General features: G+C 35.8%; 1 protein-coding gene across 8 annotated transcripts in view; it reads left to right on the top strand.

Moving 5' to 3' along the window:
• LOC117210107 (glutamate receptor ionotropic, NMDA 2B) overlaps nucleotides 1-19,422 on the top strand; it is a 314,001-nt gene that overhangs the window by 258,882 nt on the left and 35,697 nt on the right. For all 8 annotated transcript variants that reach the window (XM_033452785.1, XM_033452781.1, XM_033452783.1 and 5 more), the window contains one exon: nucleotides 8,836-9,065. In XM_033452785.1, coding sequence (XP_033308676.1) covers nucleotides 8,836-9,065 — 230 coding nt within the window. The remainder of the gene's footprint in view (nucleotides 1-8,835; nucleotides 9,066-19,422) is intronic.

Genomic DNA, 19,422 nt, shown 5'->3' with positions numbered 1-19,422 from the left:
GATCGAGGAATTAGATAAATGTCCTTTGCGTGGAATTTATAGTATACAACTCAAACTTCATTGTAAAATTGCAATGGTCACAGAAAATTGACTCGTTCGTTTTAGGGATATTAACTTATTTAACTAAGTAAATTACAGTTTTCTTTGACCCAGCTGATCGAAAATGCACGATTTTGTTTTAGAGGAATTGTTTCTTGTTTATATAATAATATATTTTTTGTAATTCCAATGCTATATTTTGCCCTCTTAGTACAGTGAAATTGCAAAACGCAAGGCGGGAAGTGGAAAACGACAAGTGTTCTTATGAATATGTTTATTAGTATAAAAAATGGGCTTGAACGCTGAGATTTTAATACTATTTAATTTTACTTACTTTACTTTAAATAAAATGATGCTTAACACTAGAGCCGTCGGATCTGATCGAAATAACAAAATCATAATTTTTTCCTAGAAATTTCATCCCTTCGCAATGATTTGAACGATCGTGATATTTTATAAAATAATACATGTAATATTTCGTATTTCATTTCTACTTAAACGAAGCAAAATTCGATCTACACGTTGATCGTTTAACCATAATCCACTGTTACTTGTACAAGCGATTTGACCAGATTAGCTTACTTAGTCCATTAACCGGATGTCGCTTCGTTATCGGTCGCATCACGGATAATTGAGCCACTAAACAGCTCGAAATGGCGACAGAGGCGAGAGAAGAACTTTCTTATCGAGCTGATATAGCGCAGCAGATGCTACGGAGTCTGGTAGAGTAATAAACTACCTAACAAGGCATAACATCGCCTCTAATGTATGACTGCTAATAGAATGTGATTAACGGCGGCTTTCTAACGAGATCGCGTACTATATGGAAACTTTCGGGCAAGTTCCACCCACGGTTCCTAGTACCTCAGGCATTTGGTTGTAAGCTGACCACTCCCGAAAGAGTATGTTATCGAAATAACGTCGTTGATAAAATTCCAATTAATCTTTTCACGAATTTGGGGCAGTATTGCTTTTAACACAGTATCATGTATCTCGTAGCAGTATCGATTGAAATTATTAATGTACACGTTCTCGCAGGTAATAGATTATTCATGGTGAAATTATGATCTTAAGATAAGGAAGAGACATTACAGTTTATACCTTGGGAATATATATTTGCGATTCTTCGGATCTATTCTTCAAGATCTTTCAATTTTATTATTTTTTTACGTTTATTACCACGTTCCGTGAACGTTCAGTTTGCTTCTTCAGAGCGGATCTGAAAGAGCAATTCGTCATATAACTGAAGAAAAACATGACATCTACTCGTGGTGAAAATTTAACATCTAACAATCCCACCTCTTTTTTTTTTTATAAAAGCGGTATCATTGGAACCAAGATCGAAATATTTCAATATCAACCATAAAAATGTGTCTTGCATGCAAATGAAAATTTACATAGCACTGTACTAGCAATTTACATAGCTAGATACTCGTAGCATTGCTTAAGAACAACCGTCCTACGCTTATCTAATTCTCCTGTCCCACTTATTATCCATGTTTGTATCTCTTCGGATATCTTCCTTTTTTTAATTATTTTATTCTTAAAAAGCGTGGAATGCGCAAAGGGTATAACAATTGCATTGAATAATAAAACCGAATATTTGAAACCTGTGTATTTTAATAATATCTATTAAAATGTAATGTCCAGTTCGGATCATATAAACGCGAGAAGGGCAACAGATTTAAAGATATTATTTAAAAGAGCAGGAAAACGTACGGTCCATCTTTTTCTTCTCTTAAAAAATTACAAATTCCTGACATCAACAGGAACTTATCTCGGTTCCTGCTACTTCTTCAGCGGAGTAAAAGTTTATGCGTTTTACGATGAGCTAGACAAAAGCTTTGGATCTTTCGTTAAATTCTTCCTTTACCCAAAGCTTATCAGGAAGACGTCGCGTCGGCGAAAAGACGTCCGGTTGCTACACGATCGCCTTCGTCGCCGTTCGTTTCTCTGATATTCACTGTTAATGGAGCCTGAAAATTGATCGAGGCCATTACTCACGCTCTCGCTAGATCTCACGAGTATACGCCACAACTTCTGATAAGCGGAAGGAGCGGCTCGTATTTACATGCAACGCGATTCGTTAACGACATTTCCTTGGTAATGAGGATCGTGATTAAGCGGTCGATCATTAATTCTTCTTTCATTTGATCTCGTTACGTAAGCGGAACTCGCAACCGCGGACAGATAATTGATGTCTCTGGTACAAAAATCTTATAAAAGTATTTTATATACTTCGGTTTTACATTGGTTTTCGTAGCAAGTTAAAAAGAGAAACTTCGTTAAAGCGAGAGTTGAGTAACTGTTCGATAAAATATATCATAGTTTGTGTAGCGTGTGTCTAATTTAGAAATATGGAAGACAAAAGAAAAAGCGTTTCGAGCGAATGTTGTAAGTAAGGAATAAAACTGATCTAACTGGAATTATTGTTTCGCCTTTGTCAATCTTCAATTTCCTAATTATAGAAACTTCTGGTTAGAAAATGTCACAATTATATTTTCAAATAAAAATCTACACTTTTTATCGCGTATCATTGTAGCTGGCATTAAAACGTTGTCAGGATACTAACTACTTGCATCTGTTGCATAAATCATGCCGGAGAAGTGAACTTTTACAACCGACATGTCGCCTGCATTTAAATTTCGTTTTGTTATATTTTAATTCCATTTAAACCGAGCATATTGTACGTACTAATGCAGCATACGACAAAGTCTAGTTATGCACACATGTGCACAGTTAGCTTTGCAGCTCTACTTTGCATCGTCTATTCTCAAATTTCTGGCATGTTCCCCTTGGGATAGAATCGTACGATATTCTAAGAATTTGAAAGTCGTATTCGCTCAGAAACGTCTTTCAATATACTCGACGTATTTTTACTTATAGAAACATCATTTTTCCTTGTATCCTAGTGATATTCCGTCTGTCATCTTTTTACTGTCTTTTTGTGTCGCTGACATTTTCTCTTCGATGCCCCTGTCCTGTTTCATTTCATTGTTAAAATTTTTCTTCTCCATTCTACCCATGCTGTCTTTCTTATCGATACAATTCTTCTATTTCTATCTTCGCTCTGTATTCCTTTTCATTTCGTCGTTGCAACTCACTTACGTCTTCCGGTTCACAATTGCAGGAAAGCTATTCAGTACTACCAGTGGAAATATCAGACAATAGTAATATCTTGAAATATGAGAAATTTGAGTATTTCGAGAACATTGTTTACCGAGTGTCTGTAAGTGACTGAGCCTCTAAAGAGTACAAAAAATTCGTGAATCGACTAAAATGCTCGATATATTCCATCGATTAACAAGTAAATATAAACAACAGCAAAACAATGGTACGAATGATAAACAGTAAAATAATAAATAAGAATGAACACCATTAAAAGTAAGGTGATAGACGAAGATAAAAATAATAAACATTGCTACAGATGTAATACGATAACAACGCCAATCTTTATAATCATACTGTTTATTATTATTATTTATTATTTTGTGACGATCGTTTACAGGATATCTTGGAAAGCGATTAAAGCAGTCAGTCGAACACAAGATCTAGATAGAGATAATACGATTATTCGATCGTGTATTTCGAACTGTGGCGTGCCAATGTGCCAACAAACAAGAGAAACTGGTTGCAGCCTGATGAGAGGGTTGGAATGATACTCGCGAAAGGCAGCACACGGAATTAATCATCGGTCAGCGACGCATAGATATGACTGTGTACTAGCGAGCCCTGCTATTTCCTCCCGTCTCAGTAAGCCGGCTTGACAGGGAACATTATTTACATTAATTTCGTTGGCAGCTGGATCTGAGCGTGTCGCCCTGTAAATCTAAAACGGTATACCGTTCGTTCTGTTGGTAATCTGAATTTCAACTGGAACCCTTCGGATGGCAACACTCGTTTCAAGCTAACGATTGTATCGAATCATAGAGATTCTGATACGATATCGTATTTTCTTTTTTATATAGTAACGTTGTTGGTATACTTGTTTGAGTAATTAATAGAATTAATGTAATACAATATAATAGGATTATACGGTATAATTAAATAATTACAAACGTGTACCTTGATTAGGAATTGATTGAAATTTAGATTATTATTATGTATATTACGTATACTATGATTATTATAGAAAACTTGTAAACAAACGTTTGACATTCAATTATTATTCACTTATGCGATATTTTAACCTGAAAAATTGTATTTAGGTTTAGCTGTTCCTGGCATGTAAATAATCTTTATTCTACGTTGCAACATTCGTTTCAAATGTATCGGAAAACTGACTTCAAATGTATCTGACTTCGATATCCAAATAACTGAACATCCAACCGCTGTGCGTTTACTCGTATAAAAAATTGCCATGAAACAACTCTTTGAAAAATATACCAACAATAGCTTCGTTATATCTCAACTATCGAGAAATATTTTAATCAACCTACGCAAATACGACTGCAAAGAACCTCGCCAAGCTTTTCTTAAAAACTCAACGTAAGAAACAAACACGCTGTTTATTTTTTCATATGGCATTCGTTTTCTTCTTCTTCCGAGAACTATTCTGAGACAGAGAATTCTGTCCGAGAAGCTGAGAGATCTGAACAGAATCTGACGCGAAAAATTGCTGGTCGATTTATTCCATGGCCGAAAAGAGTATTAAAAAATTGCCATTTGCCTTGGAATCGATGATGCTGAGTCGGATGAAGAGATGCGGAGGTGGCGCGAATGAATTTTCATCGCGACACGTTCGACCTGTATCTGTATCGGATTCCAATATTCGAATGTCGGCCGATCGCACACAGGAGACGCCCTCTTTCTCCTCCTATTACATATTCGTAACGACGATGAACTTGCAGATGGTCTCTTTCTCACCTCGTTCGCAATTTTCCCTCCACTTCGTCCACAGATTGTGAAGTTTCGTTCGAAAATTCTGCACAACTCTGGACTCTCTATTGTTCGTCGAAAATATATGACGTTTTCTCGCGGGTTGTTCCCTTTAAAGAGGAATTCCCCGGCCAGAGGGGCAATTTCATTTGACCCGCTGTTAAATAAATTCCACGGAAATTCGGGTCGATGCGATCTGGGCAAAACGATACGGTCGATAGATCGTCTACTTTCAATTCGTATTCGCCAACCTCGTATCCACGATGTTTTCACATGGTCAGAATACAGTTGGTCGAAACAGATCGTATTACGTAGCTGAGAACGCCGTTTTTAATTTGTTATTTATCTGCGTCGATTTCTAATACTAGAAATATCAGAGTTCTCGAATATTTCATTCTTGTTACACTTTTAAAATAATCTCTAAGGAACACAATTATTTATATCATACTAACCATAATATTATAATTCGATTTAAGAGAATGAAAAGAGATACAAGTAAGTAACGGCTTAAAAATCATAGTGTATGTGTATCGAGAATGCGAATTTAGTTACGTATTTCAACTTTTGAAAGTTTCATCCCTCGAGTTCGCTAATTAATTAAGTTGTAACTTCGTTGTTTGCTGCGATGAGTTCTCATGGCTTGAAAAAATATAATGAATTTATTATAATGATAAACACGGAATGTTATTTTACGAAAACTAGTAGTGGAGTTACGCCATTATAATCCTTAGTCTTCCAATTATACTCGCCAGTGAAGACGCTTTTGTTGATTCGTCTTCGAGTTCCCTAATTAAGTTAGTTATGAGTTTGATAAATTCTTTAATTGCGAATGAAAAAGCTAACAACGTTTGAAAATTATTTAACATGCCTTGAACAGGTTTGAAATAAACAAATTATTTTTATTGCAACCGAAATCGCGAGATTCATTTTTCATATAACAAGCTAAAAAGTTTCCTAGTACTTTACTTCAACGCTATTCTACCTTCGGATAGCATGTCCCGTCTCACATTTAAAATATAAATTGCAACGCGAATTGACATTGCATATTACCAAGCTTTCTATTTTGGCCTTTTCTGAAACTTGGCAAGAAAGAATACACAATCGTGCATAAAGTAAATAAAATAGTATCGATTTTCCACCACCGGAACAAATAATGCTGGAAAATATCGAAAACTGACAAATATTTGCATCAGCCTGTTCCAGCGAATTCGATCGAATATACGCACATACGTACGTGTTTCAAACTTTTCGGAGCATACTGACAACGGAGAGTAAATACTTTATAAAAACCACTGCGTGTTAATAAATCGCACGCGAAATGCTATCGCGATAGCTGAAAGTTAAAATTGCACCTTCGCTGAAGCAGCAACGAGGAACTTTTTATTGCACGTTTGTCGCTTCGTGTTTCAAACGGTACGCGACAAATTTCAATTTTTAGAAACATTCACGTTCACGCGAAAGCAACGTAATCAAAGGAATATTTGGATTTTCTTCCGATTCCAAAGCATTTGTTACCAGCAACTAATCGGTATACATCGAACGAGTATTTGTTTCTGTCGTGTTGCTATGTGTTTCTTATTTTTCTCATCTGTATCGCTTCGAGCGAAAACGAGTAACAAGTAGCAGATTTTATTACTGACAACAGTAACGCGATGGAATATGCGCGAACGTTAGACAGCAACGTGTTCAAGAAAAATGAGACACCAATAGAGAATTCCTCGCTGTTTGTTCAATGAGAGTGTGGTATAAGATCCATCCTGTTTCCGAGTCGAAAGACAGGATATGTCGCGACGAATAGCGGTAATCTAGAGTGAAACTTTGTAATTAAATCGGACGAGCAGCTCGAGCCCTTGTGGATTCCGCTAATTATACATTCCCCTTATTTCCGCACAACAGAAACACGATAATGTTGTATCGTGTCTACGCTATGGATAACATTCTATGACAATGCTGCATCGTTTCTCACAATTAGCTCGAAATCGAGATAGCAACTATTCTCAAGTATGAAGTATCGTTGGCAGAAATTAGAGAGCAGAAGGAACAGCTTGAAGAGCATAACTGGACCAGTAACCACGGGTTCTGTAGTAGGATGATTGCAACATTGACAAATTGTTTGGGTTAGTGGCGCTGAAAAATGATTTATACGTAGAGTCTATGGTTACTGGCCCGGTTACGCTGTTCACGGTAACTGAAAAGATACAAAAGAGATTTTATCAATAGAAAATTTTATGGAAGTATAGGAATTTTTTGAATAAATATCGTAACTCCACAGGCACATTTTGCATTGAAAAGGGAAAGAGAAGGAGCAAAATTTACAACGCGTTTGCATAGTACGCGTTGAACTTTTATTTAGTTTGTCGAGTTTGCTGATGCAACGTGGAAGCTAAACTCAGGATCACGATTTTTCGCATGCTGAACAAATTACAAACGATTCGCGAACTGTCGAGTCAGGACAAACGTCGCAGTATTCTTTGACCGCACTTGAAATCCAGCTTCCATAACTCTGGCGATTTTATTTCCTCCGAAAGAAATAACAGTCTGTTGATAAAAAAAAAGAAAAAAAAAATAACTTGTAACGAACGTGTTCTGAACTTCTCCATAATTAACCGTATTACGGTTATAAATAGGTATATTGTTTGTCATATTTATAAGCACGCGATAAATAATCGCCTGACAGAGATAAAAGTGAACTGATTATAAAACGTCGGAAAATATTTTCATAAATTTAATGTTTGTACTTTTTATACCATTCATATTAAATTAAACTCTCTTATTATACTGGCATTTTGATAGATAGGTTTCGTGTATTAAAATGATATATTTTCACAAACACCAACAATAACGCGAATATCGAGTTAATCAATACTTTCAAGGCTTCTGTTCTCTCTATATTCTCGTATTTTTTCATTCAAAACGTTCGCTAAATATCAAATTCCAGTTGATAGAAGGGAAAAGCTACAGAATTTGTACAAAGTGTTTGATGATAATTTATAAATATGGAATACATCAAATTGTACGATATAAAGACAAAATCTGTATGAAAATTAATTACTGACACATCGTATAGGTAATGGAAATTCTATTATCATTGAACTTGTTAACTATCACGAAATTAACCCTTATCACTCCAATGCTGTCTTGCGTTTGACAGCTTCGTTTCCAATTGGAATGATAAGGGTTAAGCAATCTCTTGTCCGAAATTAGCGATGCATTGTGTTTGCGTTAAATGAAGCAATTGGTGACAATTATTGCCGATTAACGTTGAAAGGTCAATCGGGGAATAAGATTCCGCGTAAAAAGTATTTCAGAAAATAATGTGCGAAATTAAAAAATGGCACTGATTGCAAGATAAAAAATATGAATACCGTGCCATCGGAACCCCACCAATACTTGTAAACGTCGGCTCCTGGATATTTTCTCTCAATCATAGACAAGTCTCAAGTAGTATAAAACGTTAACGTGTATTTGATACTAAACGGAATAGCAAAACTATCTCCCTGTCGCACAGATTACATACATACAGTGAAATATATGCATAAAAATACATACAGGACAAATGTAAGTGGACAGGCAGTGACAGTAGATATCAATGAAGTTCGATCGAATTATAAATAGCGTTATAAATTCAGGTTTCATTTATTGTACATCCCTATAGTGCATGGGCTATTTGGTAAATAATGAAAATTAATATTTACATCTTTGCGCAAACAAGCAATATTTAACGAAACTTGGTTGATCCCTTTTCCCACTACCAGCCCATTTATTTTTGTCGTCGACTGTAAGTACAAAGAAAAATGGACGTTGTATTAAGAGAAATGCTCAGGAACACGTGTCTCCGCGATAGCCAGTATTACGTATCATCTATCAAGCGAAACAACCTTCTGATTTATCAATCTTTCGTCTCATTTGTGGCAACAGATCGGCGTGTGGAAATCCTGGAAGAAGGAAGGTCTGGACATCAAGGACATCGTCTGGCCAGGAAAAACTCATACACCACCGCAAGGAGTGCCGGAGAAGTTTTATTTGAAAATAACCTTCTTGGAGGAGCCGCCCTACATCAATCTCGCGCCTCCAGATCCTGTGACCGGAAAATGTCTGGTGGATCGTGGTGTTCACTGTCGAGTAGCCAAAGATTCCGACATGGATGAGTAAGTTCGCTACCTTTTTGTCGTTGAAATCTTCGTCGGTCGATGAAGCCCGGATCTTTGCTCTCATGTACGCTAAACAGTTCGGAAAATACTGACACCCATGCCGGTATTATCAATTTTCTTCCCTTTAAACGCCTCTGCGTGAAACTTAGGTTCGAGAGCTTTTATACACCGGACCTGACCCGTCGGTCAGTTTTTATTTTTGTTCGCTCTTTAGGGAGACAGGATGCAGTAGGGAGATAAGACGAAAAAGAAATATAGGGAGAAGTTTTATTTTCGTGTTATTTATGAGGATAGAGGGAGAGGAACGTTAAGGGTGGACAGCAGGGAAATATTAAGGTGAATATTCGTTGGAAATCTTGGGGAACGGAAATTTAAAAACTTGTTTTTTTGAATCATGAAAAATTAAAATTTAAGGAAGAAACAAGCTTAACGAATTTCAAAGAAGACGTCATCTTACTGGTGACATTGTTTAAATGATATTAATGATATTGTTTAAAAATATCTTTGCCAATCAAATTTTCAATAATTAATCTCTAATTAAATTTTCCTCGAACTCAATTTTAATAGGTCAAACGTAGACTCTAAACAGCGATATCTTGTTCAAATCATTCGAAGACTTTCAAATGTAATTTCATCAAGCATAATTTTCGATATATCCAAGTGTAGTACTATGCAAGGATTGCAGAAATTGTAATCTATAAATATCTCTTCTTCGAGATAATAAACGGCAATTTATCTAGGTTCCCAGAAGGTAAGCCCTTCGTTTAGATAATGCTCCCCGACGGACTCGTTTGCAACGTGTTAACGTAGTTAGTCGCTACATTTGAACTCGACGCTTTTTCCCTTGCACTCACGCAAGGGACTGCCTTCGCGAAGTCTCGCTTTAATTTTGCAAGGAATCCTGTTGGATCGAAATTATACTTGGGAAGACCTTCGCAACGGGTCTAATATAGTTAAGTTTTCCGTTGAAGCACGAGAAACGTACGTTTGCAGTACTAGTGGATTATTTTTTAATTTTAGACCTGTGAGCTTCATAAAGGAGACAAATATTAGAAAATGTGTAAAAATACAGGGAGATATTATGGAACAGGAAGCTTACAGAAGGCGTATTAAAATTATAAAATGTTGAATCGAAATCGAAAAAGTAAATCAGCTTTGCCGCTTAATCTTCTTTTGGAAAACAATTTTTCATATTTTTTGCGAAATATATTTGAACAAAATCCAATGTTTATTTACAGATATATTCGTTTATTAAAATAATTTTGATTATTTAATTAAATCAAGCAAAATTACAGACACCATTTTTTTTTAAATCATAAAACAGGAATTTATTTGAGATTAGAGTACTTAGGTACCTGTTAGAAAAACATCTAATACTAGAACTAATTTAGCTATCTAATAACATAATTCTAGATAAATTAGACATTCGTAAAAACACTTCCATAAATACATACCAATTAGAAACTAAAAAATCAACGACAATTAAAATATCCGATCGTATGTGAATCATGAACTTTGTTATTTTCCATGTGGAAAATAAGAGGCTGTTAACACGACGCAGAGTGCGACGCTTGGAATCCACAGATTTCGTTGCACCTATGTTATACGACAACTTAAATGCATTCAGTAGTTACCACTAATCAGTTTTCTGGAATTGCGACACTGTAACTGAGAGAGGTAAATAGAAACGGGAGACAAAGCGAGCGAGTTCAATTCGCAACTTCGCAGTTCATGTCGCGAAATCCACGAGGAAAATTCAATTTCGGCTGGCAGCTGTCCGGATCTCGCTATTATTCTTTCCATTCCTATCCTTTCAAGGATTTCTTATCGCGAACGTCATTGTTTTTTCGCGTTCCGTTCCTCTGTATTAACGTTCCGCCAGCTTCGCTGAAATTTGTATCGTTTCTTGTTGCTGGAACGTTTATTTAAATGCAACACATAACACGATTAACGTGAAACTCGGAAACGAATTAGAGGTTGCTACTTGTCACTCGGGTAGTACGTTTCTTTGTTTCTTCGTGAGAGAATGGAAAGTGAGAATTGTTTGGAAAAAGGCCTGAAGAGCGTGGAAATTTTAAATACTCTTTAGTTATATCACTGATTTGCTGGAACAATGACGCGGTTGAGAAAAGTAGATTTCTTTTAAAATTAATAAAATTCGTCGGTATTTTCAAGAACTCTATAAATTGTTTAGGAGTTTTTAATCAGATTACAAAGAACGGTAAAACTTCCCTCTATATGTGTTCTAAATATTTATATTGTACGAGTCCGTAACTTCACAGAATAAAAAGTAAAGAAAATTAATGAGATTGTATACGATACAGCGTTGATACGATAAGCATCTAAAATTTAGAAAATCTCGGAAAGTGGAACGAGCGCTTTGACCTATTGGCTCACATAGATGTTATTCCTGTGTAATTGGAAACTTACAAATTACTCCATTAAATCGTACCAAACGTTACAACTGGACTATATGAATTCTTATTCACATTCACGTTCATAGAAAATTTGAAAGCGCAAAATTGCATAAAATATACATGATGTGAAAAAATATATAAAATCAAAGTGTAGTGCTTTGTATAGTGCTTGGTGGGTAAAACAATTTTTTATCGAGGTTCTACTTTCTCAAATGTATTGTCGAAAACGTGAATATACATAAAAATCCACAGTCTAATTACGACAGATATTCAAAAAGTTCTTCATGCTTCGGTCCCGAATTTTCCATCCCCATATTCCCTAATTATGTCAATTTGCATAAATTTGTATATGACACATTTTCACAACCAGAGATTTTATAAAACGCGATCAAAATCCACGGAATTACAAAATATGTCGAACGTAGCGGAAAATGCGTTTTGCAGGAAAGCTTCGATGCTTCGAGGACAATATAGGCAAAGGCATTAAAAGCAATTCGATTCGTAAGGTCGTGATCGCGAATAATGAATCGATTTCGACGACTACATCGCGTGGAATAACTCGAAAATTGTTGAACCGTAAACACGAACTTCAAGAATGACGCACGACTAACTCGACAGTAACCAGTTGACAACGGAACGATTTCAGAAATTGAAATTCCTCTCGCGGAGGAATGCGATCGACGCGTGCGTGAGACCGAAACGAAATTCATGACATGGATTAAACGCGAATCAATTTTCCACGCCAATTGATCGAACGTGCACGTTAAGCTACAACGTGTATCATGTAAGAAGTTCCTCGCGAAAAATAACTTCGATTCGAATATCGCATTACTTGTACTATTTCTCAATTGTGGTTCGTACATTTTTCTCACGGAGCTTTCGATAAGCTTGAGCAAGAGAACATCCATTTTACGAATTTCAAGGTTATATTTCATTTTATTCAATATTTTATTCAGGAATTTTATTATCTTTGTCAGTATATTAACAGTTTGATAAATGTTCTCTGTTGCTTGTCGCAACACAAGCTTGTCCTTTCATAGATATTAGAATTTATAACTTATATTGAATTTTTCTTGAGAATCGTCTACATTTAAAAGATGAAAACGACCCTTAAAGTTAGAGTTGGAAACACATCTTCCGGAATATTTTGGAAAGTATAACTGTCTCCATTTGTTTAAACAACATGCTAAAATTAGGAATTTTTATGAATTATTCTGATAAATTTTTCCTGCAAAGTACGCCGCTTTTAATTATAAATACGTTTATGTAGCTTACACAATCACATTCAAAATAACAGAGCGAATGTTTTCAAGTATATCTATTTATTCTTAAGAAACATTCTTCGCATATTAAATTCTTTTCAAAGATTCTTTTCGTCATCTAAGAATGTCACAACAAATAGGTAATAAACAAACAAATGGGTAATAGTAAATAATAGATAAACATAAACCTGATCATGATCGAGAGACTTGTGAGACTTCAGGGTCATGAAAGTTGACTGGCGCCAGCCAAGAGTCATGCGCGTGCTCAACGTCACCCCTGGGGTCGTTGAACATTCAACCACGAGGCGATGCCTAGCCGAGTTCCTCGACCTTCCACTCACGACAGATTCCTTGAATTAAGGATAACGTGAAGGGAATCTCTAGGTTGCAAGGTCGAATTAAACAAGTCCCCAACTTCAAAGTGACGCCAAGAAATTTAACGCGATCGACGTCATCGATTCCAAATTATAATTATAAATATCTTTATGTTTTAGATGAAAATTTTCCTATGGATTTCTTTCTATAAAAACAGGAACGTCATGTGAAAATGAAGGATTATCGTTGGACAAGTAGTTCTTGTTTCTTTCTTTCTGAAATTGTAAACTTGAAACCAAAGGGATTTACTCAGTTACGAATTAACTCTGCAAGTATTCGATGCTCTGAATATAAATATTTTTAATACAAAACAAGTAATTTGCTGTGATAATACCTATGTACTGATATTTACCATAGACAATATTCTATATATATATATTTTCACTTGTATAAAATCCCACGAAACGGATGAAGAATTCTATTTAGAGAATATTAATAATTCATACTAATGAGATCTAAATGGTGAAATATTTCAAAACCCTGAAGAAAATTAGTTTCTAAGTAGAAACACGCAGGCGTTCGATTGATTAATTTAAGTCAACGGAATACTTAAACCCGGTTCATTCCTTTGAACGAATTCCCTTTGAATTTTTCCCATCGAAAACTTTCCTTTCATAATTGCGAAAGGGAAACTGTCTACAAAGTTTTACTTTCTTTCATCGCCATACAATTTCGTCCTTGTCGACAAGTGTCACCTGGAAGGTTGCGTTATTTCGCGGATAATTAGAAAGCGGAGGTTGAGGAAGTCCGTGGTTTGCTCGAGATTATTTCCCTGCGCGGTGTAATTAAAAATTTCGATTGTCGGATAAAGTACAAGGTCGAAAAGAAAGCGGCCTGGTCGAGAGGAAGAAAAAAGGAATATCGCGAACCCGGTTGAATGCTCGCTCGTGGCCGCGTTAGCGATGGAATCGCTGTAATTGAAAGAGTCACGACAGAAGCGGCACGGGAAGGTTGAAAATTGCCCGAGCTGCGGTTATGATTGGTTCTGTTCGCTTGTATTTACTCGAAGCTCGTGCACTGGTCACAGAACGCTCACAGATATTTAAACGGTTTCCAAATAAAAACATCGTCCCACTCTGTCGAGTATCGATTCAAATCTAAATCTGTATTCTTAAATATTTGAATTCATCCGGGCAAATTTGCAATTTTCCTCGATTTCCATTCCACTCGTTTACCGTATAAACGCGTTTTCTTTTCTTTCTATTTCTTTTTTTTGTGGGAGGAGGGAGGGGAGGTATTCAAGGAAACGTTTCGATTCAAAGGATCAAATTTAAATTTCTTCAATTTCATTTTCACTTCTGCTATCACGTTTGTTCGTGTTTGTGGAAGTTTAGAATCATAGTATGCGTGTCATAAAATCTAACGATAACTGACACGTAGAACCTAAGAATTGGAAAATAAATTATGTAACTTAAAATTTAATTATTCTAGAAAGCACGTCAGATCTACAGGAATAAAAGAATATCGAATAAACATATTGACATCTGTAGTAGTAATTTGTAATTAATAACAAAAATTATGAAGAAGCTTTTGGTCGATCATACGTATCTTCTAGGTAGGTGTATAATATTTACATTTCTGGAGTTTCCGGAATCCAAAAGCTTTTATAATTCATTAATTAAGAACTCATAAATGAAGCAGTACATAGGTTCATCAATCAACGAAACAAACAAAAGAAATTAAATAATGACACAAACCATAAATTTTGCACATCTTCCTCAAACTTTGCACCAAGTATTTCATCGTCGCTTAATAAAAGAACAAAATAGGATAAATTTTTCGATATTTTCTGGTATATTCATACAAGAAGGAAATACCCTTACGCTCAATTTCATTCAGAAGAAACTGGTCTTATGTTCTATTCCGAAAATGGATTTCGATATTAGGGGCTTGAGCAGCAAGGAGGAAACATTTTAGGTAACAGGGTCCTTTCCCAGGAGCGAAGCTTTTGGCATATTCGAAGTTCTTTCGGAGTAAACGTAAACTCTCGTCCCTTGTTCGATCATTGGACGGCGTAACCGAGTCTCTAAAGGCAAAACCGATTCTTCTCTCTTTGGATTTCCTTAGAGTGGAACGTTTCCATGTTTGTAGAATCGTGTGCATAGAAAAGGAAAGAATGAAGATACTGGAAAACAAATCTAAGAAAAGAGATAAGGTTAATGGAGATACAGCAAGTACCGGAGTTTCCAACGACGAGAATCAATTTATTTCGATGCCATTCGCCTTGAAAATGGTCTTCCTGCTCGACATCGATAGTTAGTGTCGCTGCGAGAGTACGAACGAGAACAAAACACCATTTTATACGAATCACTTTTATACAGATACAAAAGAATAATTAGACTTCCACGTGTTTCTGTAGCAAATAAAATAGATGTAAAATAGAAAATTGTATTAACAAGATTTTAATTTTTGCAAAATATCATATTGTATTTGCTCTCATTTTTCTGACAATGAAATTTGTCTTATTTCAATGATTATAGAAACATAATAACGCGGATCACCGATGTCTACCGTGTCTGCAAACAATGTGTTTAATAGGAGACAATGTTTTAAAATAAATTTCGATTCACAGAAAGGTAATTTAAATTCCTTAGAAAATAGATCTCTATCGTGATGAGAATTTCTTCTAACATCTGAAAGAGATTGTTTTACTCGATCGCAATATTTTTTACCAGTTTATTAGGAAATAATTCGATAGAGGACAATAAGTGTTATGTGTTGGAATACAACGATATTAATCGCATACAAATGAGGCGATTGATCGAACGGATTCTTCCCTTCGTTGCCCAGCGATATCCCCACTAGCGTGCGTTCGTGAGATGTATCGCGGCGGCTAGCGCGTGTATGCCCTTTCGAGAATTCGGCGGAAGAAGCGTAAGGATATGGATGGAACATTGGGCACGTCGAGAAGCTACTAGAAGGTTCCGTGGCACATGTGACGCCACACAGACATCTACACAGGTCACACTCTTTACTGCATAGAGAGTGGGGTTCGAAACCTTTCCAAGGGCCATGGGTCACTAAGCCAGTCAGTCTGAGAATAAGTAGCCAACTGTCTACATTCCACAACACACTTGTATTTCCTGTAATAATTGTTTAATAAATTTCACATAATATTATTTCAACATAAACATTGTGTCTTCCACAGATTATTAATCTTAATTCCGAGATTAAATTCTAACATTATGACATAAATATCGAATTAAAATATCGAAAAAATGGCCTCGTTCAATTTATTCATTTTGAAAAAAACACCTATTCGCGAACCGATGTATCTCTTTAAAAATATATCAATAGTAAGAATAGGAGGTTCAACTACACGCGAGGGTGGTTTTTAATCTACTCGAACGACACGTTCCGTTTACGTTTGGTTTGCTCTTATATAAAAGAATTCAGCTGCATTGGCAGTCACACTTTTGCCAGATGCATCAGACGTCTCATGTATCATTGCGAACGAGGGATTCTAGAATTAAATCGAGCGGAGAAAGATACACGGGCGGGCTCATCATAGCCTTCGCTAGAGATAGAGGTTGAATTTAGGACACCAGGAGCGATGAACTTGCGAGCGATGAAACGATATGAGATTTAACGTGGAACGTTACTCGAATTCCTTGTTTTTTCTTTTGCCATTGTCTTTTAATTTCCGGTATAGCAGCTGAAATGTTCGCTCGAAACGCGATTTCAGTGGAAAATTTCAGAGGAGAGAAGAATTCATTTCTTGATGATGATTTCTTTTATTAAATTAGATAAATTGTGCATAATCTCTGATGATATAAATAGAATATACTGGATGCAATAATAACACTGTAAATAAAAGTTATAAAGAAAATTTTTATCTTAATTTGTATAGCGAGAGAATTAATTCTGTCGATACTGAAAAATAATCTGTTGAATTTTTAATGTGACTTTTAATTTAAGAGAACGAAAGGAAAATAAACTAAGTTAAAAGCTAGTCTCAGATACAAACAAACAAAAAACATGGATTCTGTGATTCGTGTAAAGAGAATAACGACAGCACAATACATCGAAATTTTTAATCGAACGAAATCGAAGCGTGTGTCTGGCATATCCGCAGATTTCTTGAATATAAATTTTTCCTGGTAAACCAAGTTTTTAAGATTTCACGCTCAATAACATTTTCCTCGGGTTCTCCGCAATATTTTGTATAAAACGCGCGCAGAGAGGGTAAAAGAACTACTTCAAAAGAACTACGTTACTCAAGCGGCCATTAAATTTCCGGCAAACGTGATCGCTTGAACGCCTTGTTTGGTCCTAACGTATTAATGTGTAAGATCAGCGTGTACCCTGAAAGACTCGAAGTTTCTTTCATACTATGTCAATAATATTTCTAGTTGATTCCGTGTTAGTAGTTCTGAATCACAGAAATGAAAATATATTTAGGACGTTGTAGTATGCAAAAAATCGTTTTCATCGATTTAGATAAATATCTTGAGTTCATAAGAGAATGGATAAAGTTACTACAAAGTGTTTACTCGAGTATTAGATGTTTTATAGTAACGTCGTAGCGTGAAGTGTACGATGCAATTGAAAATAATAGCTTCATGGAATGTTTTATTTATTATAACGCCGTTCACTATGAATTTTTACTATGAATTCCTTCGGCATAATTTCGTTTCACGCGTCTCCATTTTTTATGTACACACGTATACGTACATATATCATACTCTACGTCTCTTAGAAGAAATATAGACTCGAAGAGAAACTTGTTTCGCTTACTAAATATTATAAAACTATCAAACGGCACGAGACGAATTTTACGTTTAAAGAGATAGGTTCTTCCCTTGCGAATAACGCATACCTTTTGATTCATCTCTCTACTTTAGAGCTGAACGATATCGACAGACAACAAACATAGTACCATAGTAGAAACTGAACTCTTATTTCTATACTTTATGGATGAATCATAGTACATAGCGTAATGCTCTTTATCGAGCCACAAACCAGGAACATTTTGTCCTTTCAATTCGAATTGCTCGTCTTCTCTCTTAATACTGCTAACAGATAGATAGATTGTTTCGCTTAACAGAGGACTCTCTTTCTCTTTGTAAAGCAATTCTCTTTCTATTATTCGATAATCGAAATTCTCTTTCTTGGTCAGTTTCATTATTACTATGATAAATGAATGGATAAATGAATTCTTGTAGCTTTCGATGTGTGACCTACGTACATTCGCTTTCTTTCTCGGCGTAATGGATAATCGTTCAGGTCGGTAACGTTACAATCACGTTACGATAAAATAAAAAATTATGTATATATATATATGGACGGAGACGTTTATTCGATAAAATGACGAATACGAAAATAATTGGAAAGCTTCTTACAGCTAGCTCAAGCTTTTTATGACAACAATGTTGTGAAAAATGTACTATTTACGCTATGATAAAGAATCTACTTACTGGCTCAACCTTAAAATCGAATTGACAATCAAAGTAACCAATAAAAAGCTGCTTAACACCGAATCAAAGTCTGTTATTCATACTATGAGAAATACCTGACTGTATAGAATCGCACAACGGAGTCGTGAAGCTTCTGATATGCTGCACGTTGAAAAGAGAAAGACTCCGAGAGTACTCGGAGGAGGAATCATATTCGTTTTTCCTCGCTACATCGCAGCAGCATTATGAGCAAAACACGATCACAGCGAAGAAGGTCGCTCTGGTTTATATTTTTTATTTACGCATAGCTCTCTATGGTTATATCGCTTCACGCATTTAAACATTACTGGGCTTTTTAAAATGGTGAAAACCGCATCAGAATTCGTCCAGCGGTTCTCGAGGTTTGCCCAAACACACAGACGTTTACCGCCAACTTTATTTTATTTATTTCCTCGTTAAATTTCTTACAAATGCATAAATATCCATAATTTAGTAATCAAGAAAAACAACGAAGAAAAATTTCATTCAAACCAAATCGTACCACATTTCCGTCTATTTCATAATCTACACGGAAACCGCTATCAGCGGCCGATCATTAACGAATTTTCCAGCTCTTCAAACTACGATACATCATTTGTACGACATACGAAAGGTTTATTAATCGCTAATTATTATTAATTATTGTTAATCCGCGACTACTTTCATCTTCCGCTTGCTACATCCTTTCGCGCCGGAAAGGTCGGACGAATAGAAATACACCGATATTATCGTCCGGCATTACATCGATTTCCACAGCCACTGGTGGTCTCATTTTAATCCTGGCCACGGTATTCTCATCGAGTTAATCCCCGAACTCGATTCGCGAAAACGCCAGCAAGAGGATTGCGCTCCGTTTACACGAAAA

The sequence above is a fragment of the Bombus bifarius genome, unplaced genomic scaffold (assembly GCF_011952205.1).
Source record: "Bombus bifarius isolate JDL3187 unplaced genomic scaffold, Bbif_JDL3187 scf7180000008199, whole genome shotgun sequence".
Classification (NCBI taxonomy): domain Eukaryota; kingdom Metazoa; phylum Arthropoda; class Insecta; order Hymenoptera; family Apidae; genus Bombus; species Bombus bifarius.
The sequence above is the reverse complement of the archived record's forward strand: the minus strand, read 5'-3'. Positions and strand labels throughout refer to the sequence as shown.